Source organism: Triticum urartu, chromosome 6A (assembly GCF_056163025.1).
Source record: "Triticum urartu cultivar PI428250 chromosome 6A, HENAU_Tu73, whole genome shotgun sequence".
NCBI classification, from domain to species: Eukaryota; Viridiplantae; Streptophyta; class Magnoliopsida; order Poales; family Poaceae; genus Triticum; species Triticum urartu.
Window position 1 is genome coordinate 13135082 of NC_141878.1, and position 24260 is coordinate 13159341.

The following is a 24260-nucleotide window of genomic DNA, read 5'->3' on the forward strand; positions in this document are numbered from 1 at the left end:
TCCATTATAAGGATAACTCAGTTGTTCTGCGTTGGCTGATATTTTTTCTGGCGGACATAGACGAACTCAGATATTTTTTTCAGGCGGACATGGACGATGGTGGCTGGTGCTCCTGACACCACCACATATGAGATTTTTACCGTCTCTTTGGACGATAGACCCCGAATGTACTTCCAACGATATTTAGGTACCAGACTGGTAATGTGCTCCAGGCCTATAAACAATGTAACTTGAAAAAGGATGTTGGTTCATTAGAACAGTAGAGCAGAGCGGAGAGGTGAGAATGGTGTGCGGCTTCCTCGTGCTTGTGCTTGCGTTGCTAGGGACGCAGACAACACGAGTATCGGCCGCCCTAGCTACAAATGGCCGGCCGTACGAGGAGGGCAATATTGTGGTTCCGTCGCCGGCCATGCTCCGCAGGTGTCCGGAGAGGTGCGGCAATCTGACCGTCGCCTACCCCTTCGGCATCGGCTCAGGCTGCTTCCGCGACCCCGACTTCAACCTGACCTGCGTCGTCGACGGCAGCACGGGCACCTCCAGGCTCTTCTTGCGCGACGGCATCACCGAGGTCATCAACGGCGGTTTCGACGTCGGCTGGTCGCGCTACATAAGCGCCGCCTATGCCGACGACGACGCCGTCGTCTCCGGCGTGGACGTTTACAACATGTCCTCTTGGTCACCTCCCGGGAGATCTTTTGTTGGGTTCAGTGGCAGAATAAACGTCACGGGCTGCGGCTTCGACGTGTTCATGCTCTACAACGACTCGAACACGCCCTTCAAGGCCTGCTCGATCACCTGCCCCGGCAGCGAGATCACGGAGACGGCGGCCATGGAGAACTGCAACGGCACCTGGTGCTGCACTGTCCCATTTTATAGCTTCAATGGGTTTCAGTTCAGCTTTGTCCGGCTGCGCGGCCAAGACAGCAGGGTGAACCGCACAGGTCCCCTGTGGAACAAGGTCAGCGTAACAACGGACTATGCAAGCCTCCAGTGGAATGTGGCGGATCAGGCAAACTGTGCCGATGCTAAGGGAGACGCAGCGACCTACGCCTGCCTCAGCAACAATAGCAGCTGCGTTGATAATCTGATGACGCATAGAGGCTACTCGTGCTACTGCAACGGCGGGTTCCTTGGCAATCCCTATGTTCCCCAAGGCTGCTTGCGCGACAGAGGTAACACCTCTCTAGCTAATTTAAACCAACTCATGCCTTATGATTATTAATTTAAATAAAACGAAATATAATATCATTTGACTTGCACTGCTGTAGCATCCTTTTGTTTTATTAAAGAAAGATGAACCTTCATTTTTCTTTCAACTTTCTATGAAAAGTATCATGTGGCTGATTTTTCTTTCAACTGTGTGCTTAAGTTGTAGAAATCACCGGTAGCAATTGTATATATACATTTAAGGCAGATAGCTACGTACAATCTTACAAAATGAACACATCCAAAAGTCAAAACACAAAATTGGGAAAGAGTTATCTATACTACTCCCTCCGTCCCAAAATAAGTGACTAAAAAATGAGTCAGTTTTGTACTAACTTTAGTACAAAGTTTAGTCACTTTTGAGTCATTTATTTTGAGACGGAGGGAGTACAATGTTTGATTTTTTCAATTCCTGATACAGTCTATGTCTAGGAAGCAAGAATTGCGTATAGTATTAGCCACTATCCCTGAAAAACTTATATTCACTATTTCTCTATGGACGATCAGTTCTGAGTCGAAATATTGTGGAGCGAAAGATGAATGTTTGTCAATGTACCCATTTTTGCTGAATTTTAGAGTATTTTCCAAAATTAGATAGCGGGTTATGCCATGAAAAGCTACAGCAAAGTTAAACCACATTTAGTGTTTTTCTGAAATCATGATTTTTTTTAGAAAATAAGCACATGCTCAGGCATCATATATTATATATCACATATACTTGACATACACATGTTTAGACATAAAAAACTGAGCGTTAATCAGGCGTCCTAATTCAATATTCAGGCATCATATCTATTATATCACTAAGCTCCCTAGGATTGGAGGCCTCTCATTCAATTGAGGTCACCCATTTGGAATTGGGTCACCAATTTTGACCGGGTCAACAATCTCTCACTCAGATTTCTTAATTCACCATGCTCTCTAATTTTTCAGCTCTCTCATTCCATTGAGAAATTGAATATGGATTTGGTTCATGATTTTGATTGGGTTAACAATTTTTCTAATCAATCGGGAGCAACTGGCCTATAAAGCCATATCAATCTCATGCACCCTCTCATCACCACAAAAAGGAATTGTCAACATGTGATACTGTAGCACCAATATAGTATATGTAGCCACCGACGCCGAAAATTTCCCTACATAAGTACGAGTTGATTAGCAGACAACACAAAATCACACCAAGAAAGGCCCACCAAAACACCGCATTATATGAATAAAAAAGAAAACACACTCCATCATCTTCCCCACTAACCAAAGCAAATACTCCATTTGTTCCAAAAATATAAGGTGTACTAGTTTATTGAAAAGTCAACTTTTTAAAGTTTGACCAAGTTTAGAGCCTAAAATATTGGCATCTACAATACTAAATAAATAAAATATTAAATCATTTCAAGATGAATCTAAAAATTGGATTGATATTATGGATACTAATATATTTTCTACACAAATGTAGCCAAACTTAAAGAGGTTTGACTTTTTTTAAAACTAATACACTTTGTATTTTGAAACAGATGGAGTAAAAAAAATTATGAAAACCCAACAACATCAATGGCGCAGCAAAGCGCGCCCAACCCTTCTAGTATATAACAAACAAGAAGGAATAATAAGGCAGATGGATTGCTTTGTGGAACTCGGTTGCGTCCCTCCTCTGGTTGCAGCGGGACACACTAAATGACTCCAAATTTGGCTCTTTGGTGGGATACAGCAAGCTAGTAGCGTCTTTAGAATTAAAAGTGCATAGCTTCGGTAGAAGCGGTTTCCAAAAGCTATAGCGACGCTAAAACTATTTAAAACTTTGATTTTCTATGGCTTTCCAGGTTGTATGGATTTGCACAAAGGTGCTGATTTTTGTTCTAGTTCCTTATATATTTCTAAATGAAAATAAGAAGTAGACTGAAATTAGTTCATTACTTTTCTATAAAAAGTATTTTTGAAAACTGCTAGCAATGCAGGTTGGCCAGTTTTGATGAATCTGTATGGTTATAATTTTCTATTGGTATTAACTCCATCTGCGAGAAATCGTGTCATCCAAGCTGAAATATCTAAATAAAACAAGAGACAGTTTCTAGAAAAAAAATATTTTAGAGTGAAATGCATAGAAAAGTTTCTACCATGCATGCTGACAAATAAAGCTCACAAGAAGAATGGTCCATTTCAAACTCAAAACTGATGCATGTTCATCTGATACGGTATTAGACTCGGTACCTACTAATTTATTGACATCTAAACTAATTAACCTATTGCATGAGCATATTTGCGATGTCTGCTAAAAGTTTAGCAGGGCAGCGTTACTATCCACCACATATCAACAATTTATGAGCAGGGCCTCATTCCCTATTAAATTTGTCCTACAATATATAGTAGGATTTGATAACTGGGAACGTTCCTACGTTAGGAGGTCCAAGGGAACACCCTCACAGCCATTGGATATTTCAAATGAAATTTTACACACATCTAGTATACATCTATAAGTACATGTGTATTTATTTGCATATATTTTTCAAACATAAAAAAGTTGATTTTTGAATTTTTGAAAATTTTGGGCTCCATGGAGCCCGAAAGCTAAAAAGCCTTACTCGCTTAAAATGGAATTATGTACGACCACTATATCTGGGGAATGTTCCCTGGGAGCGTTTTCCCAGCGAATGCTCGAATTGTCATGCAATTTCAACTAAATTTTGCCATGATCGGAAATGAAAATTGCCATGTAGCGCAAAAAATGCCAGCGAACTTTAGAATAATTTGTCATCTGCATTATCTTGTTTTTTGATGTGAGCTGTACAAAAAATTAATCATGTGCTTTTATAGTGAATATTACATGTGCTAGAAATACAAATGGTTTTGTTATTAATGTGTAGCTCGCATAAAACTGTATTTTGCCATGAAACATTACAGCAAGTAGTATTAAAAACATTTTATCTCAATTTAGTAGCAAGCCATTCGCCAAAAATACATCAAAATATAATTTTAGAAATTAAATAAAATGGCTAATATTAAACATGAGAGATTATTTGGATCTTGGGAATTAAAAAATAATTTATTATGCTTCACTAATATAAGAAAAAAAATTGAGCGCACAAGGAAAAGGTAAGTGAATTCAAACTCCAAAACACAAAAGGGGGCGGTGTCTTTATCTTTCAAAAATGACTAGCAATGATACATTTGGTGCAAGTCTTAACAGTGAACAAAGTTCAATAAGATGCAAATGAGAAATGTACGAGTAATTGTTCATGTGCATATTAGTACTTATATCCACATGCAAATATCATGTCTTTAATTTCACTAGTTATATTAAACACACTGTCTAATACTATATTTTGTCTAAGGACACTTATGTTTTCTTTGTGAAAATAGGATATAACCCAATCCAACAAGTGGCAAATTGCACACGACAATGCGGGGACATTGAAATCCCATTTCCATTTGGCATAGAAGAAGGTTGTTATGCAAGGAAGGCATTTCATCTCAATTGCACAAATGCCACAACCTCTACACTCCAAATGGAAGATGATGAACATCAAGTGACGCACATAAATCTTGACGAGGGGCTCATCGACATTAAATACATAGCATATTACCAACAAGACTTTTTACGGATTTATGTTGACGAAGAACCTGATCTTTATATGGGTTATGGGGAAACAACATCGGCACAGTGGGCTGTCGCTAATCTAACATGCCAAGAGGCACAGGTGGACATGCCTAGGTATGCATGTGTTAGCATCAATAGTGAGTGCTTAGTTGTTAACTCTACACAAAATCTTCTCTACGGTTATCGTTGCAAATGTTCCACTGGCTTTCAAGGAAACCCATATGTTCGAGAGGGTTGTCAAGGTACTATTTATTTGTCATGACAATGTTTTCAAATGATCACTTCGATAGCACTCTCTTCTGTATAACAAAAACTATCACTTATGGACTAACCTAGATGATATGTGGGTTCAGATATTGATGAGTGCAATAAAACAATTGGTATATGTGAAGAGGTTTGCAATAATATAGTGGGAAGCTACCATTGCAGCAAGTGTCCTGATAAAATGGAGTATGATACAACAACAAGGAAGTGTACTTCAATAAAAAGACAAAATATTTACTTGGGTGAGTTTTCTAGATCCATCACATTCGTTGGTAAGCAAAATGAAACAATGCAATAAACTAGCTAATATGTTTTATTATTTTTAGGTATTATCATTGGGTTGACTGGTGGCTTCGGGGTTATACTTCTCATCTTGAGTGGACTTTTCATGGTACACAGATGGAAAAGATACATCCAAAGGCAGTTACGAAGAAGATATTTTAGGAAAAACCAGGGTCTTCTTTTAGAACAACTTATATCGTCGGATGAAAATGCAAGTGACAAAACAAGGATTTTCTCTGTGGAAGAGTTGGAAAAGGCAACAAACAACTTCGATCAAACGCGCATCGTAGGCCGTGGAGGGCATGGCATGGTTTACAAAGGCATATTATCTGACCAAAGGGTAGTCGCCATAAAAAAGTCAAAGGTCATTGAGGAAGGTGAGATCAATCAATTCATCAATGAGGTAGCGATCCTCTCCCAAATAAACCACCGAAACATCGTCCAGCTCTTTGGATGTTGTCTGGAAACCGAGGTACCTCTGTTAGTGTACGATTTTATCCCAAATGGATCATTGTTTGGTATTCTTCATTCTGATTCTAGCACTAGCTGTTTATCTTGGGATGATTGCATAAGGATTGCTGTGGAAGCTGCAGGAGCCCTGTCTTATCTCCATTCTGCAGCCTCGATATCGGTCTTTCATCGTGATGTGAAATCATCCAATATACTATTGGATGGAAACTTCACAGCTAAAGTTGCAGATTTTGGGGCTTCGAGACTAGTTTCTATTGACCAAACTCACATTGTGACAAATGTACAAGGCACATTTGGGTACTTGGATCCTGAGTATTACTACACTGGACAATTGAATGAGAAAAGTGATGTCTACAGTTTTGGCGTCGTACTCATTGAGCTACTTCTCAGAAAAGAGCCAATATTCACAAGTGAGTCAGGATCGACGCAGAACTTATCAAATTATTTTCTTTCAGGGTTGAAAGCGAGGCCAGTTACAGAAATAGTGGCTGCCCAAGTTCTGGATGAAGCCACTGAGGAAGAGATTAGCAGCGTGGCTTCCCTTGCAGAGATGTGCTTGAGGCTCCGAGGCGAGGATAGACCTACCATGAAGCAGGTAGAGATGGCTTTGAGGGTTCTGCAAACAGAAAGGTTAAAATTGTGCCATGCTGATCCAGGGAACGGACAAGAGAAAGAACCACTGCTAACTCCAGCAAGAGAAGAAGATAGCTCTGATCAGTTGGTTGCTTCTGATTGTGTCACTGCTAATTTGGCATCTAAAAACATGAAACAGTGCTATAGCTTTGAGCAAGAGTTCATGTCATATGATGGTGTTTCACGCTAGATTGTGTATGAATCTGGAACATATGCACATTTTTAAGGTCAAGCACCATATGTACCCATGTAGTATGTAGTGTAAGTTTTACTTCACAGGTCTGTTGTGAAGAAACTATTATACAAAACTTTGTGTGATCCTGTGAGTCCACTCTGTGTAGGTTGTAAGGCTTAATTCTTGAGTAGCCAAAAAAACACGAGATTTGTGAAAGATATAGGTTGAAAGGTATCGACACATGCAAAATGAGGCATTAGACAAAGCAGGGTCCATTCTGTTACACTAAGCATTATAATAAATACGAGAAAAGAATTATTTTTCATTCCTGAACTCTTTCGAAAATATAGAAATAGTCCCTCAACTCCGAAATCTACAGGGTCTTGTCCACGGGGCAATCCATGGTGGACCTCCTACTTCCTTCTCATTCTAACTCACCTGGGCCTTTCATCGAGCAGTTAGCGTGCGTCGAGCAGCAGGAGGAGGTCGTTGGCATCGAGGCCTTCAACGAGGTCGCTCTAGTCCTTGGTGACCTGCGTCCATGTCAGAACCAGAGCGAGGATAGGAGTGATAGGTTGTGCAACTCGCACTGTCATTCATCAGAGATTTACATGTATATGTAGTTAGAGAATCTCAACCGGCTCTCACAAAGCTAGTCTAAAGACTAGGACCTAGAGTACTTACAACACACACGCCACTAGGAGTCTAGGAGCACTATCTGTACAACACGAACAAACAAACGTTCGCTAAGGGCATGTACAATAGTAGCATATGTATACATATGTCTTATAAGAAAAAGTAGCTTGAGGCAACTGCATTGGTTTTTTTCCCAACGCAAGCTACTACTAGTGGCATCATCAAGAAATAGAAAATAGAAACTTTAATACATATGCATCTCTACTGTTCAACTCAAGTTTTTCAGTTTTCTACACCGGACCACACTTTTTCTCCTCGAGCACCTGCCTCTTGGAGAGTGAGGGAGTCCTGGATTAGGGGGTATTTGAATAGCCGGACTATATCCTTTGGCCGGACTGTTGGACTATCACTAGTAGAAAAAGGGGCAAAGGTTCAGGCCGGGTAAGCCCAGTAGTCCCGGTTCAGTCTAGAACCGGGACCAATGGGTGCATTGGACCCGGTTCGTGAGCCCAGGGGGCCGGCCGGGCCACGTGGGCCATTGGTCCCGGTTCGTCTAGACCTTTTGGTCCCAGTTTGTGGGACGAACCGGGACCAATGGTCCTGGCTCCTGGCCCACCACCATTGGCCCCGGTTGGAGGCATGAACCGGGACCAAAGGCCCCCCTTTAGTCCCGGTTCATGCCACCAACCGGGACCAATGGTGGTGCCTATATATACCCCCTCGCGCAAGAGCAGAGCACACTGCTCTGTTTTTTCTGGCCGAGGGGGAGAGGGCTTGGTGGTGCTCTAGCTCACCTCCTATGCACACAAGGTGTTCGATGGAATGCCCGAGCCACACTACTTAAGCTTTCTCCTCTCCAAGCTCGACCTCCAAGCTCCATTTTCCTCAATATTTGTCTAGGTTTAGCGGTCCGTCACGCCCCGCCCCCATCTTCACCGCCGTCGATCACCCGCGCCGATCTCATCACCGGCACCACCGTGGTGAGCCTCTTATTCTTATCTTCTTTCTGAAAGGAAAAATATTCTTACTTGTATGTTTAGATAGATACTTGTTTCATTTTCTTACTTTTATTATTGCATCTTATATAGTGCGATGGTTTTGGTATCCGCCCCCGTCGGCCCTTGTCCTGTCTATGATTCGGATGTGGTATATATTATCTTTATAACTATTGGTTCATTTATTGTTTATGAAAATTATGCCGACCAACGTGACATAGATTTTATTTATCTAGGAGGTATGTGAACCGGAAATTCCAATCGACCCTATTGTTGAGAGGTTAAATTTAGTTGAAGAAGAAAACAATTTCTTGAAGGAAAAAATAAAAAAATTGAGGAGGAGAAGATGATATTGGAGTTGCATGTTGTGGATGTCGTCGATGATCACAAGATCAAGATGGATGCAATGCGCTTGAAGATTAGAAAGATTATAAAATATGCCATTCATACCGAGGCTTGGTATCATTATGCCGTTGGATAAATTGTTACCTTGGTTGCGATTATGATCGCGTTTGTTTTCGCATTGAAATGTTTTACATAGTTTCAATGTATGGTTTAATTAATTAGATGCTCTGCAGAGCTATATGTTGTTAGATGAGAACTATGTATGTACTTTGGTTTTAATGTGATGATGAACTTATATTAATTTGGTCACTTAATTATCTATTCATGATGTTCTGTAATGGTTTTTGACACACTTAATTATATATAACGCACGCAGATGAACCGGCAATGGATGTACGGTGACAGACACACCTCCGAGTACATTAAGGGCGTGCATGAATTTCTCGAAGCGGCTGAGGCAAACAAGCAGAATGGTTTTATGTGTTGTCCATGCCCTAATTGTGGGAATACGAAGTCTTACTCTGACCGGAAAATCCTTCACACCCACCTGCTTTACAAGGGTTTCATGCCACACTATAATGTTTGGACAAGGCACGGAGAAATAGGGGTTATGATGGAAGACGGCGAAGAAGAAGAGTACGATGACAACTATGTGCCCCCTGAATACGGTGATGCTGCAACGGGGGGAGCTGGTGAAGATCAAGAGGAATCAGACGATGTGCCCAATGATGCTGCAACGGGTGAAGCTACTAAAGATCAAGAGGAACCAGACGATGTGCCCGATGATGATGATCTCCGCCGGGTCATTGTCGATGCAAGGACGCAATGCGAAAGTCAAAAGGAAAAGCTGAAGTTCGACCGCATGTTAGAGGATCACAAAAAAGGGTTGTACCCCAATTGCGAAGATGGCAACACAAAGCTCGGTACCGTACTGGAATTGCTGCAGTGGAAGGCAGAGAATGATGTGCCTGACAAAGGATTTGAGAAGCTACTGAAAATATTGAAGAAGAAGCTTCCAAAGGATAACGAATTGCCCGATAGTACATACGCAGCAAGGAAGGTCGTATGCCCTCTAGGATTGGAGGTGCAGAAGATACATGCATGCCCTAATGACTGCATCCTCTACCGAGGTGCATACAAGGATCTGAACGCATGCCCGGTATGCGGTGCATTGCGGTATAAGATCAAATGAGATGACCCTGGTGATGTTGACGGCGAGCCCCCCAGGAAGAGGGTTCCTGCGAAGGTGATGTGGTATGCTCCTATAATACCACGGTTGAAACGTCTGTTCAGAAACGGAGACCATGCCAAGTTGATGCGATGGCACAGTGAGGACCGTAAGAAAGACGGGAAGTTGAGAGCACCCGCTGACGGGTCGCAGTGGAGAAAAATCTAGAGAAAGTACTGGGATGAGTTTGCAAAGGACCCAAGGAATGTATGGTTTGCTTTAAGCGCGGATGGCATTAATCCTTTCGGGGAGCAGAGCAGCAATCACAGCACCTGGCCTGTGACTCTATGTATGTATAACCTTCCTCCTTGGATGTGCATGAAGCGGAAGTTCATTATGATGCCAGTTCTCATCCAAGGCCCTAAGCAACCCGACAACGACATTGATGTGTACCTAAGGCCATTAGTTGAAGAACTTTTACAGCTGTGGAATGGAAACGGTGTACGTACGTGGGATGAGCACAAACAAGAGGAATTTAACCTAAAGGCGTTGCTGTTCATGACCATAAACGATTGGCCCGCTCTCAGTAACCTTTCAGGACAGACAAACAAGGGATACCACGCATGCACGCACTGTTTGGATGACACCGAAAGTATATACCTGGACAGATGCAGGAAGAATGTGTACGTGGGCCATCGTCGATTTCTCCCGACCAACCATCAATGTCGAAAGAAAGGCAAGCATTTCAAAGGCGAGGCAGATCATCGGAAGAAGCCCGCCATGCGTACCGGTGATCACGTACTTGCTATGGTCAATGATTTACACGTAATCTTTGGAAAGGGTCCCGGTGGACTAGCTGTTCCGAATGACGCTGAGGGACGCGCACCCATGTGGAAGAAGAAATCTATATTCTTTGACCTACCCTACTGGAAAGAGCTAGAGGTCCGCTCTTCAATCGACGTGATGCACGTGACGAAGAACCTTTGCATGAACCTGTTAGGCTTCTTGGGCGTGTATGAGAAGACAAAAGATACACCTGAGGCACGGGAGGACCTGCAACATTTGCACGAAAAAGACGGCATGCCTCCGAAGCAGTATGAAGGTCTTGCCAGCTACGCTCTTACGAAAGAAGAGAAAGGAATTTTCTTTGAATGCCTGCTCAGTATGAAGGTCCCGACTGGCTTCTCGTCGAATATAAAGGGAATAATAAATATGCCAGAGAAAAAGTTCCAGAACCTAAAGTCTCATGACTGCCACGTGATTATGACGCAACTGCTTCCGGTTGCATTGAGGGGGCTTCTATCGGAAAACGTCTGATTAGCCATTGTGAAGCTATGTGCATTCCTCAATGCAATCTCTCGGAAGGTGATCGATCCAGAAATCATACCAAGGCTAAGGAGTGATGTGGCGCAATGTCTTGTCAGTTTCGAGCTGGTGTTCCCACCATCCTTCTTCAATATCATGACGCACGTCCTAGTTCATCTAGTCGACGAGATTGTCATTCTGGGGCCCGTATTTCTACACAATATGTTCCCCTTTGAGAGGTTCATGGGAGTCCTAAAGAAATATGTCCATAACCGCACTAGGCCATAAGAAAGCATCTCCATGGGCCATCAAACAGAGGATGTCATCGGGTTTTGTGTTGACTTCATTCCTGGCCTTAAGAAGATAGGTCTCCCTAAATCATGGTATGAGGGGAGACTGACTGGAAAAGGTACGCTAGGAGCGGACTCAATAATATGTAGGGACGGGCATTCTTGGTCTAAAGCACACTACACAGTTTTACAGAACTCTACCTTGGTGACCCCGTATGTCGATGAACACAAGAATAGTCTGCGCTCCAAACACCCAGAGTAGTGCGACGACTGGATTACATGTGAACACATCAGGACTTTCAGCAGTTGGTTGGAAACACGTCTCAGAGGTGACAACACTGTTTGTGATGAGCTGTACTTGTTGTCCAGGGGACCATCTTTCACTGTATTGATTTACAAAGGATACGAGATAAATGGGAATACATTTTACACGATTGAACAAGATCAAAAGAGCACCAACCAAAACAGCAGTGTCCGCTTTGATGCAACAACCGAGAAGGGAAAGGACACATATTATGGTTACATAGTGGACATATGGGAACTTGACTACTGACATGATTTTAAGGTCCCTTTGTTTAAGTGCAAACGGGTCAATCTGTCAGGAGGCGGGGTACAGGTAGACCCACAGTACGGAATGACAACAGTGGATCTGAAAAATCTTGGGTACACTGACGAACCGTTCGTCCTAGCCAATGATGTGGCACAGGTTATCTATGTGAAGGACATGTCTACCAGACCGAGAAAAAGAAAAGATAAGGAAGCGAATACATCATACGATGAGCCAAAGCGCCACATAGTTCTTTCAGGAAAAAGGGACATCGTGGGAGTGGAGGGCAAGGCAGACATGTCTGAAGATTATGAAAAGTTTCATGAAATTCCTCCCTTCAAAGTCAAGGCTGACCCAAGCATCCTGATAAACGATGAAGATTATCCATGGTTACGGCACAATAAGCAAATGACACAAGCGAAGAAAAAGTGAAGACTTTCTCCCGCAACTATTATGATGATACCATGCCAACTTTGTAACAGACGAGTATGATACCATTCTCCGTTTTGTACATGCACATGCTATGCCAACTTTTTCAGAGTTCATTTCAAATGTTTTAATGTCTTATGGTTTGGCCCTCGTAATACCATTAATCCTGGTTCACTACTTGTCAACAATGTTCTCACCAAGAACACTCTCAAGTGGGCAACAAACTTTTGATTCACACAAATTTCAAAGAATTCAAATTTTAACTATTCTAATTTGAAAACTAATGGCACTAACAGAAAGTTCATAATTTTTCTAAAACTAAAAGCAAAAAGAATTAAAAAATAAAGCAAAAAAACAAAAGAAAATAAATAATGCAGAAAACAAACCAAAAAAACTGAAATAAAAATAGAAATAGCAACAATAAGTATTTTGTTGTAAGTAGAAACCAAATAAAATAAATAAAGCAACAAAGAAAACAAAAAAGTGTTTTCAAATTTGAAAACTAATGGCATTAACAAAAAGTTTATAATTTTTCTAAAACTAAAAGCATAAGGAATTAAAAAATAAAGCAAAAAACAAAAGAAAAGAAAATAAATAAAGCAACAAAAAAACAAAAAAAGTTCCACCTACTGGGCCCCCACAGCCTGAATACAACTAGAAACCCATCCATGGGCCAGGATTCAGGCCCGCAGGAGGCCCAGTAGGCCCATAGGCATAGCAGTGACAATTAGGCCCGTAAGCCTGCAATGGAGAGAAGCTCGAGAGGGGTGCGGCAGTGGGGCTTATAAACCACTGCGCACCCCTCTCAACTAGCGAGGTGGGACTAAACTTTTGACGCGGGCGTAGCAGCACAAGGCCTTTGGTCCCAGTTGGTGGCACCAACCGGGACTAAAGGTGGGCATTGGTCCCGGTTGGTGCCACGAACCGGTACCAATGCCCCCCTTTAGTCTCGGTTGGTGGCACCAACCGGGACCAAAGGCCGCCGCTTCCCGCCCTTTGGGCTGCTGAAAAGTGGCCTTTGGTCCCGGTTGGTGGCACCAACCGGGACTAATGCCCACCTTTAGTCCCGGTTGCTGCCACGAACTGGGACTAAAGGCTCTGCTATATAAGTCCACACTTAGGAAATTTTCACTCTCATCTTGCAGTTGCCACCCCCGACGCCGCCCGCCCCGGCTCGCCCCCGTCGTCGCCGTCGCCCTCGCCCCTGCCCCGACGCGCACCGCCCCGGCCCGCCCCCGTCGCCGTCGCCCGTGCCACTGCCCCGACGCGCGCCGCGCCGGCCCGCCCGCGCCGACCCCTTCCCCGACGCGCGGCGCCCCGGCCCGCCCTCGCCGTCGCTCGCGCCCCCTACCCCGAGCGCGCGCCCACTGCCCCGTCGCCATCCTCGCCGCCGACCCTGCGGTCCTCCTGGTCCGGCTGGCGCCCTCCCTAGCTAGCATTTTTTTTCATTTATATGTTTTTTCATATATATGCTTGTTTTTTTATATATATGTACATATATTATCTGTGTATATATATATTCATGTATATATGCAAAAGATAGTTTTTTAGAAAAATTAGGAATTTTTTCTGTTCATAGATTTTTTTGGTGATATTAATTATTGTAAATATGCAAATGTTTGTATATTCATATGAACAATGAATTGGGCAATACTACTTCATGTATTTTTAAGAAGGAAGAAGAAGAAAAAGAATGAGAGGAAAAAGGAAATAAGAAGAGGAAGAAAGGAGAAGAAGAGGGGAGAGGAAGAAGAGGAGAAATAAATAAGAAGAAGAAAAAAGAAGAAAAAGAAGAGGAGAAGAAGAAAGGAATAGAGGAGAAGAAGAGAAAATAGAATATACCCCTCCCGATAACTTCAACACGTGGGGGGTCGATATACCCCCTCCCCGATATTATTATTTTCCCATGTACGTATGTCGTCGTTGTCGATATAAACCCCGATAACTTCAACACGTGGGGGGGGGGGGTCGATATACCCGCTCTCCCCGATAACATTATTTTCCCGTGTATGTATCTCATCGTTGTCGATATTACCCCCTCTCGGTAACTTCAACACGAGGGGGGGTCGATATACCCCCTCCCGATAACTTCAACACGTGGGGGGGTCGATATACCCCCTCCCCGATAATATTATTTTCCCATGTACGTATGTCGTCGTTGGCGATATAAACCCCTCCCGATAACTTCAACACGTGGGGGGGGGGTCGATATACCCGCTCCCCGATAACATTATTTTCCCGTGTATGTATCTCATCATTGTCGATATTACCCCCTCCCGGTAACTTCAACACGAGGGGGGGTCGATATACCCCCTCCCGATAACTTCAACACGTGGGGGGGGGTCGATATACCCCCTCCCCGATAATATTATTTTCCCCCATGCATGTATGTCGTCGTTGTCGATATAAACCCCTCCCGATAACTTCAACATGTGGGGGGGAGGGGTCGATATACCCGCTCCCCGATAACATTATTTTCCCCTGTATGTATCTCACCGTTGTCGATATTACCCCCTCCCGGATAACTTCGACAGTGAAAACTCTCGAGGAGTACACCCAAACTAATATACCATGTGCTGTCATGCTTGTGTAATAATTGCCATGTTGTAATATATATTTGCAGAAACAACGGAGCACGGACGAGACGAGCAAGCAGAAGAGACGTTGCGGGATAAAATCTTAGACAGAGGTGATGTCATGTCGTGTTATCTTAACGACAATGATGGTCTGGAAGAACAGCAGGGTGAAGAAGCAGGCCCGGAAGAACAGCAGGGTGAAGAAGGTCCGGAAGAACAGGGTGACAGCTCCGGTGACCGAACAGAGTCCGGCCAGGTAAATATATTAGTTAAGCCTGTGCCGAGACTAGCTAATTGATGCATTCATTGTTTTGGTATGTACACATATTAATTAACTCTCGTCTTTCTTCTTTTTTCTAGCCCTCCGGATCGAGCACAACTTCGGTAAAGAGACGAGGCCCGAAGAAAAAGTTGCGCAAGGATGAAAGGTTTGAGATCACAGCAATCGCGCGCAACGGCCTACCGATTGAACCCATCCGGACAAAGGATGCATTTACTGCTCAGTGCGGGGTTCTTGTTAGGGACAAGATCCCGATCAGCATCCACCAATGGTTTAAGCTGGCTAAAGAAGACCCTGAGGTGTCTTATGTCAATGATATGCAGAAAGATGATCTTTGGAATGAGCTGAAGGCAAATTTCACCCTACCGCCAGAGGAGGATCCGGAGAAGCTGGTTATAGAGCAATTAATTAAGTCTGCTGCTCTTAAGAAGATGGCAGAGCTATTCAGGAGGTGGAAGAATGAGCTGAAAAGGTTTGTCGACAAAGAAGAGACACCACAATTCATCGGAAAATATGAGAAGATCAGAGATCAATGGCCCACATTTGTGGCCCACAAGACATCGGATAAGAGTAAGAAGATGTCTGAGACAAACAAGAAAAATGCTGCGAAGAAGAAGCTTCACCATCGCACGGGGTCAGGTGGCTACCTCAAAGGTCGGCCTAAGTGGGCGAAGGCTGAGACTGACATGCTTGATAAAGGGATCGAACCAGAGACAATGAACTGGCCAGACCGTTGCCGGACTTGGTTCTTCGGGGCTGGCGGATCCTTGGACCCTGTAACAGGGATGTGCGTTTGGACGGACGAGCAACTTGACATACCCTTCAAGAACCTTCGGTACTATATCGATGCACCGCAGAAAGGGACGTTCCTTCCAGACAGAGAGAACGACGAGCTCACAAAGGCCCTCGGAAATCCTGAGCACCCTAGACGGACACAAGGCACGCCAGGCTCCATTCCGTGGAAGGCTGGGTTTCCGGACGCAGGCGGTTACAAATGCCACGAGAGGAGGAAGAAAGTGCAGCAGACCGAAATGCAGGCGCTTAAAGCAAGGGTACAAGGGATAGAGGAACGAGAAGCAAATCGCAGCAAACGACTTGCCGAAGCTTCCCCTGAAGCTACCCCGCCATCTCAGCGGAGAAGCAGTGTGGCTTCCACCGAGCTGCTTCAGCCGGAGCATGTCTTGACGGCTCCTGCCAGCTATCCCGTGGATGCTATCACGGAGTCTCAAAATTTCCACCTTATGACGCAATGGATTAATATGAAGGTCAAGGCGGTGCTGGCTCTGTTTTTCCTACTGAACCCGGTGCAACTTTTCACTACCGGCCAATTCCAGAAGGATATGCTAAGGTGATGGTGGATGAAATAACGGAGGGATTTGAGGACCTCCCGCTTGACCACCCTACCGGAGAAGGGGAGACTCGGCTGGGTTCTTCTCTGAAGACTCCATGCCTATGGCGGAAGGAGCTCATCAACCTTCCGAACTGGACGCCTCCGCCTCCTCCTCCTCCTCCGGCGAGTCAGGGCACTCCGCCTCCTCCACCGCCTCCTCCTCCGGCGAGTGACGATCAAGGCACTCGGCCGGCTCCTTCTCCGGCGCGTGGCGGCACTCCGCCTCCTTCTTCGCCTGCGCCGGCGCACCCGAGCAGCCAGCCTCCTCCTTCTCCGCCTCATCAGCAAGGGCGAAAGAGACCCGCCGCCGCTCCGGCAGCTGCTTCGGCGCGTCGTAGTCCTTCTCCTCCGTCTCATAAGCAAGTAAAGAAGACAACCGCTCTGTCTGCTCGGCCGGCGTCTAGTAGTACAGCCAGAGGCGGGACGAAATACAGATTCGGTCCTTCTCTGAAGACTCCAGAGAAGTTACCATACGAGATGAGCCCGAAGGAGAACGCGAAGATCGCGCGAACCGAAGCGAAGGACTGGTTTGAAGGGTTGAAGATCGCCGAATTGAAGAAAAGACAAATCGGTGATATTGGGTTCATTAACACATATCTCATAGATGCAACTGAGGTTGAACATCGTGCCGCAGATACCGAGGCCAACTTGCTACGATCATTCAAAATAAATGAAAACAAAGATATAATACTCTTTCCTTACAACTTCAAGTGAGTGTTACTGTCTTGTGCATATTCGGTTTCCCTTATATATTAGTCCAGGTTATAGTAATGTAAGTGATGAGTTATGCATGCGTGCGCAGGTACCACTATATTCTCCTAGAGATTAGGCTTGAGCAGGGAGTAGTAACTGTCTTGGACTCTAAATGAAAAGATCCCCAGGAGTATGCGAACATGACTGAAATCCTCGAGAAGTAAGTTAAATCGATCATTATCCACCATATCAGCAACTTTGTTCATTTCTTGATATCAAGTAATTGTTTTCTTTTGTCTGGCAGGGTTTGGAGAAAATTCACCAAAAAATCTCCGGGACTGCCGAAGATGCTGCAATTTAGATACCCGAAAGTAAGTACTATAGTAGCATGTTCCGCACGTCTCCTAGCTATTGATTCAAGCGCTAGTTTCATCAATACCATTTGGCATTCTTGCTTATCTGTTTGATTGACCTCTATTTCTTGTAAAGTGGTTGTGGCAGGACCAAGGGAATGATTTCTGTGGATACTACGTTTGCAAGTCCATCCGCCACACGACCTGTGAGCGGGGCGGGTACTCTGACGAACAATATGAAGTGCGTAAGAAATAATATTCACAATTTTAGTTTATTACCATCATTTGTGTTGAGTTTTATTCATTCATATATATATGTATTGACCCCCTTCTTCAAATTAGATGTTTCGGCAGCGGGATGAACTCCTAGCACCAGATAGCATGCAAGCAATTCAAGAGGAATTGGCGGCATTCTTTCTTGACCACGTGATCGCTGAAGACGGAGAATACTATGTGGACCATGCGTCTATAATTTAGGAGATTATATTTGTAAGAGATAATTATTGTATATATGTAGCCGGTAGTGTCGGATAGATATACGAGAACTTGTTGTTCGACCAATCTCTCGGAGAAGGAGAGGTGGTCGATATCACTTCTCTCTGTATGCATATATGTTCATGATGATCTTCTGTTTCCTTCGTTTGCTTACTAGCTAGCTAGCGTGTCTAGTCCTCTCTATACGTATGTATAGTACGTAGCATCGACCAAGCACGGACATAAGAGAGGACACTTCTCTCTATTAATTAGCTATCTAACACAATATATGAAATACCTAAATTAACCCCCCAAAACCCCCAACCCCCCCCCACCCCCTTTCAAAAAAAACAAAAACCCCAGCCACAAAAATGCTGACGCGTGGAGGCCTATTGGTCCCGGTTGGTGCCACCAACCGGGACCAAAGGCCCTCCTACTTGGGCTCAGCGCGCAGGCCACGTGGAGGCCCATCTGTCCCGGTTCTGGTTAGAACTGGGACTAAAGGGTCAGGGCATTAGTAACGACCCTTTAGTCCCGGTTCAGGAACCGGGACAAAAGACCCTTACGAACCGGGACAATAGGCCCGTTTTCTACTAGTGTATGAAGATACGAGATTGAAGACTTCGTCCCGTGTCCGGATGGGACTCTTCTTGGTGTGGAAGGCAAGCTTGGCAATACGGATATGTAGATCTCCTTCTTTGTAACCGACTCTGTGTAACCCTAGCCCCCTCGGGTGTCTATATAAACCGGAGGGCTTAGTCCGTAGGACCAAGAACAACAATCATACCATAGGCTAGCTTCTAGGGTTTAGCCTCTTCGATCTCGTGGTAGATCAACTCTTGTAATACTCATATCATCAAGATCAATCAAGCAGGAGTAGGGTTTTACCTCCATCGAGAGGGCCCGAACCTGGGTAAAAACATCGTGTCCCCTGTCTCCTGTTACCATCCGCCTAGACGCACAGTTCGGGACCCCCTACCCGAGATCCGCCAGTTTTGACACCGACATTGGTGCTTTCATTGAGAGTTCCTCTGTGGCGTCATCGTTAGGCTTGATGGCTCCTTCGATCATCGATAGTGATGCAGTCTAGTGTGAGACTTTTCTCCCCGGACAGCTCTTTGTATTCGCTGGCTTCGCACTGCGGGCCAACACGTTTGGCCATCTGGAGTAGATCGAGAGTTACGCCCCTGGCCACCAGGTCAGGTTTGGAAGCTTAAACTACACGGCCGACATCCGTGGAGACTTGATCTTCGACGGATTCGAGCCCCTGCCGAGTGCGCCGCACAGTCACGATGAGCATGATTTAGCTCTGCCGTCGGACAGTGTTCAGGAGATCGCACCTGCAACCGCTTCGACCCTCAATTTGAAGCCAATTGCGCCATCCATGGACGGGTGGTTAGACCCCACCACGGAGATCGCAGTCTCAGCGGCGATCGAGCCGAATACCAACCTTACCCTTCACGGGAGCCGTGACTCCAAACTGCCGGATTCTTCTCCGGCCACAGACTCCGAACCGCCGCGCCCGTGCCTGTCGAATCCGACTGGGCACCGATCATGGAGTTCAGCTCCGCGGATATCTTTCATCACTTGCCCTTCGGCGACATACTGAACTCATTAAGGTCCCTCTCCTTGTCAGGAGAAACCTGGCCGAATTATGTCCGGCAGGATTGGGATGCGGATGACGAAGAAATTCGCCGCCCACCCACCACCCACTTAGTAGCCACTGTCGATGATTTAACCGACATGCTCGACTTCGACTCCGAAGACATCAACGGTATTGACGACGATGCAGGAGACGAACAGGAACCACTGCCCACAGGGCACTGCACAGCCACCTCATCATATGATATATGTATGGTGGACACACCCAAAGAAGGCAATGGCGACGGGACATCGGGGGATGACCCCTCCAAGAAGCAACCCAAGCGCTGACGTCAGCGGCGCCGCTCTAAGTCTCGCCAAAGAAAAAGTGGTGATACCGGCACAGGAGATAATAACACTCCGGACAGTGCCGAAGATAACGACAATCCCCTCCAGCAAGATTCAGAGCAGGGGGATGGAGAAGCCAGCCCTCCTGAGAGAGCAACGGATGGAGAGGCGGAGGATGATAATTACATGCCTCCCTCCGAAGACGAGGCAAGCCTTGACGATGATGAATTTGGCGTGCCTGAGGATCCCGTCGAACAAGAGCGCTTCAAGCACCGGCTTATAGCCACGGCAAATAGCCTTAAGAAAAAGCAACAGCAGCTTCGAGCTGATCAAGATTTGCTAGCTGACAGATGGACTGAAGTCCTGGCGGCCAAGGAATATGAACTCGAACGCCCCTCCAAGAGTTACCCAAAGCGCAGGTTGCTACCCCGGTTAGAGGAGGAAGCATTAAAGCCTACATCTCCAGCGTATGATGCGGCTGATCGGCCACCTCATGGCCGCGACAGAGCGGAATTTCTGCCGAAGGCCCAGCCCGCACCCCGACGCCATTCAAATAAAAAGGCACGAGGAAATATGCTAGACCTGCGAGACGTATTGGAGGACAAAGCAAAACACGCAAGATCGGTCTACGGATCACGAGTATGCGAGACGATAACCGTCACGCCGGATACAGTAAAAGTAAATCCGGCCGGGCCAAACATAGCAGACAAGACTCATATGAGCTGCGTCGCGATATAGCCCAGTACAGAGGCGCCGCACACCCCCTATGCTTCATAGACGAAGTAATGGATCACCAAATCCTAGAGGGTTTCAAACCCGTAAATATCGAATCATACGATGGTACAACGGATCCTACGGTATGGATCGAGGACTACCTTCTGCACATCCACATGGCCCGCGGTGACGATCTACACGCCATCAAATACCTTCCACTTAAACTCAAAGGACCAGCTCGGCATTGGCTGAACAGCTTGCCAGCAGAATCCATTGGTTGTTGGGAAGATCTAGAAGCCGCATTCCTCGACAACTTCAAGGGCACTTATGTGCGACCACCAGATGCCGATGACTTGAGCCACATAATTCAGCAGCCAGAGGAATCGGCCAGGCAATTCTGGACATGGTTCCTAACCAAGAAAAATCAAATCGTCGACTGTCCGGATGCAGAGGCCCTAGCAGCTTTTATGCATAACATCCGCGACGAATGGCTCGCCCGGCACCTGGGCCAGGAAACGCCGAAATCTATGGCAGCCCTCACGACACTCATGACCCACTTTTGCGCGGGAGAGGACAGTTGGCTGGCTCGCAGCAATAACATATCAAAGAACCCTGGTACTTCGGATACCAAGGATAGAATGGCAGGTCACGTCGCAACAAACACAAGCGCCGCATCAACAGCGACAATACTGAGGATACGGCAGTTAATGCCGGATTCAGAGGCTCTAAACCTGGTCAGCGGAAAAATCCATTCAAAAGAAGCACTCCGGGCCCGTCCAGTTTGGACCGCATACTCGATCGCTCGTGTCAAATACACGGCATCCCCGACAAGCCAGCCAACCACACCAACAGAGAATGTTGGGTGTTCAAGCAGGCCGGCAAGCTAAATGCCGAAACAAGGACAAGGGGTTGCATAGCGATGACGAGGAGGAGCCCCGGCCGCCGAACACCGAAGGACAGAAGAGGTTCCCCCCACAAGTGCGGACGGTGAACATGATATACGCAACCACATCCCCAAGAGGGAGCGGAAGCGTGCGCTAAGGGACATATATGCGTTGGAGCCAGTCGCCCCAAAGTTCAACCCATGGTCCTCCTGTCCGATCACCTTTGACCGCAGGGACCACCCCACTACTATCCGTCATGGCGGATTTGCCACACTGGTCCTAGACCCAATCATTGACGGATTTCACCTCACTCGAGTCCTTATGGGTGGTGGCAGTAGCCTGAACCTGCTTTATCAGGACACGGTGCGCAAAATGGGTATAGACCCCTCAAGGATCAAACCCACAAAAACGACCTTCAAAGGCGTCATACCAGGTGTAGAGGCCCATTGTACAGGCTCAGTCACACTGGAAGTGGTCTTCGGATCCCCGGATAACTTCTGAAGTGAGGAGTTAATCTTCGATATAGTTCCGTTCCGCAGTGGCTATCATGCACTGCTCGGGCGAACCGCATTTGCGAGATTCAATGCGGTCCGCATTATGACATACCTCAAGCTCAAGATGCCAGGACCTCGGGGGGTCATCACAGTCAATGGAAACACAGAGCGCTCTCTCCGAATGGAGGAGCACACTGCGGCCCTCGCAGCAGAAGCGCAAAGCAACCTCTCAAGGCAATTCACCAGTTCGGCGATTAAACACCCGGACGCCATCAAGCGCGCCCGGAGTAATCTGCAACAAGTCCGCCTGGCACGTTCCGAGCTCGCATAGCAATGCGGCCCCCACCCCAATCCTAGCCAAACGGCGGAATCCATGCCATGCGTACATAATTACGCATTGAAAATACCATGGACATAGGTGGGGGGCACGACTACGGCATGCCCCAAAACGCGGCTCATCCGCACTGGGGGCTTCCCGCTTTGTTATTCTTTCTCTCTTTCAGGACTTTACTCTCTGGAAGCCCAGTCCGGCAGTACGATTACCAGACACATGGTACAACAACCAAGGAGGCAGAAAGCTACGTCGCACCATGGAACTCCCAGGTGGTCTCTGATAACGAGTGAAATACCCGCTTTAAGTACCATTCCTCAGCTTGCCCTTGGAGGGGACATGTCAAATAATCCTACTTTTTGGTTATCGCACTACTTGTACCATTCTGCTTCGACGCACCTTTTTGAATAAACAATGCATAACACTAGTCTATTACTGCATTCTCTATTCTTCCTATATATATATGTATATATATATATTTATATATATATATATATGTTCATTCATGACATTTAGCACCCGCACACTGTGGTACGGACAATACGCCAGGGGCTTAAGTACACCATAATACGGCGTGAGAAGTCCGAACACTTTCGACAGTGCGGCACCCCGAACTTATAGCACTATATGCATCAGCTCCGAATCATGTCTTGGGTCAATAGTTGGGTTTGCCCGGCTCCCTTGTTTTGGTACCTTACGTTCCGCTATATCGGCTAAGGTAGCACTGGGAGAACTACTGCGATTGTGCACCGGTTCAGCTGGGCAAGCACCTCAGTAGAGAAAGCTAAAACTGACTCTCATGATAAGGCAAGAGCTGGTCGCTGTTCGAGAGGTCTCGAGTCCCTAAAGACTTGTGCCGCTTAGAGCGAGGAGTCGGCTTTGTCCGGCTTAGGCGTGTATAGCGCCCCGAATTCGGCCTTCCGAATACTAGGGGCTTTGCCAAAATTTAAAATTGTAGACTTCTATGGCTAAGTGAGAGTGATAAAGTATTATAGTATGATAGCCTTGTTCGTTGCGCCGAGCACCTCCATCGAAGGACCCAAGAATGGGAAAAAGGGTGCTCAGATTTATCCCGAACACCCCTGCACTCGTGGCATTGGGGCAGAAGCCGACGACTCGCCATCTCTCAGATTTGGTAAAAAGCTGCACAGAAGGTAATATTTTAAATTCAAACAAGCGTTGCATAGCGCATATGAACAAGTTTTCATAATACAGGATCACACGAGCAAGTTCACTCAAAAATTACGTCTTTGGAACACTGATCTGCCACAAGGCGGGCACCCTTCAGGATGCCCTCATAATACATCTCAGGGTGGCGATGCTCCTTGCCCTGCGGCGGCCCCTCCTTCACCAGCTTCTCGGCGTCCATCTTGGCCCAGTGCATCTTCGCACGGGCGAAAGCCCGATGTGCACCCTTGATGCAGACGGACCACTTTATGACTTCCAGCCATGGGCAGGCATCCACAAGCCGCCTCACTAGGTCGAAGTAGCTGTTGGGAAGTGTTGGGGATATTACTACTGGGCGTAAACCGGCCTATCTGGGCCGGGTTAACTTCAGCAGTAGTTCAAAGGTGTTTAAGCCCAAGGAGGCAGATAAGGGCCTAAGGCCCGTAGTCGGTTTAAGACCTGTAGCCGAAAACGGGCATTTGCGTATAAACTTGTGCTGTAAGTTAGGAATAAGGAGAGACCAACCCGGATACGAATATGAACCGGTGTTGGGACTCTGTGAACCGACGGGCGTCACCCCTGTATATAAGGGGACGACCCGGCGGCGGTTCAGGACAACAGACAACAACTCGAGACA

General features: G+C 46.1%; 1 protein-coding gene across 1 annotated transcript; it reads left to right on the forward strand.

The window, feature by feature from the left end:
• The first annotated feature begins 226 nt into the window (after positions 1-226).
• Positions 227-6925, forward strand: LOC125517383 (wall-associated receptor kinase 3-like). Its single transcript, XM_087527593.1, has 4 exons — positions 227-1172; positions 4561-5040; positions 5152-5304; positions 5389-6925. The coding sequence occupies exons 1-4, from the start codon at positions 284-286 to the stop codon at positions 6636-6638; spliced, it is 2772 nt and encodes a 923-aa protein (XP_087383719.1). The 5' UTR covers positions 227-283; the 3' UTR covers positions 6639-6925.
• Positions 6926-24260: the final 17335 nt, after the last annotated feature.

What these genes read in the sequence shown, in the direction of transcription:
- LOC125517383 (XM_087527593.1), top strand. Translation starts at nt 284, where the DNA reads ATGGTGTGCGGCTTCCTCGTGCTTGTGCTTGCGTTGCTAGGGACGCAG. An exon ending in AGGCTGCTTGCGCGACAGAG is followed by an intron (nt 1,173 to 4,560) that starts GTAACACCTCTC and finishes TTGTGAAAATAG; the next exon opens with GATATAACCCAATCCAACAA. An exon ending in TGTTCGAGAGGGTTGTCAAG is followed by an intron (nt 5,041 to 5,151) that starts GTACTATTTATT and finishes ATGTGGGTTCAG; the next exon opens with ATATTGATGAGTGCAATAAA.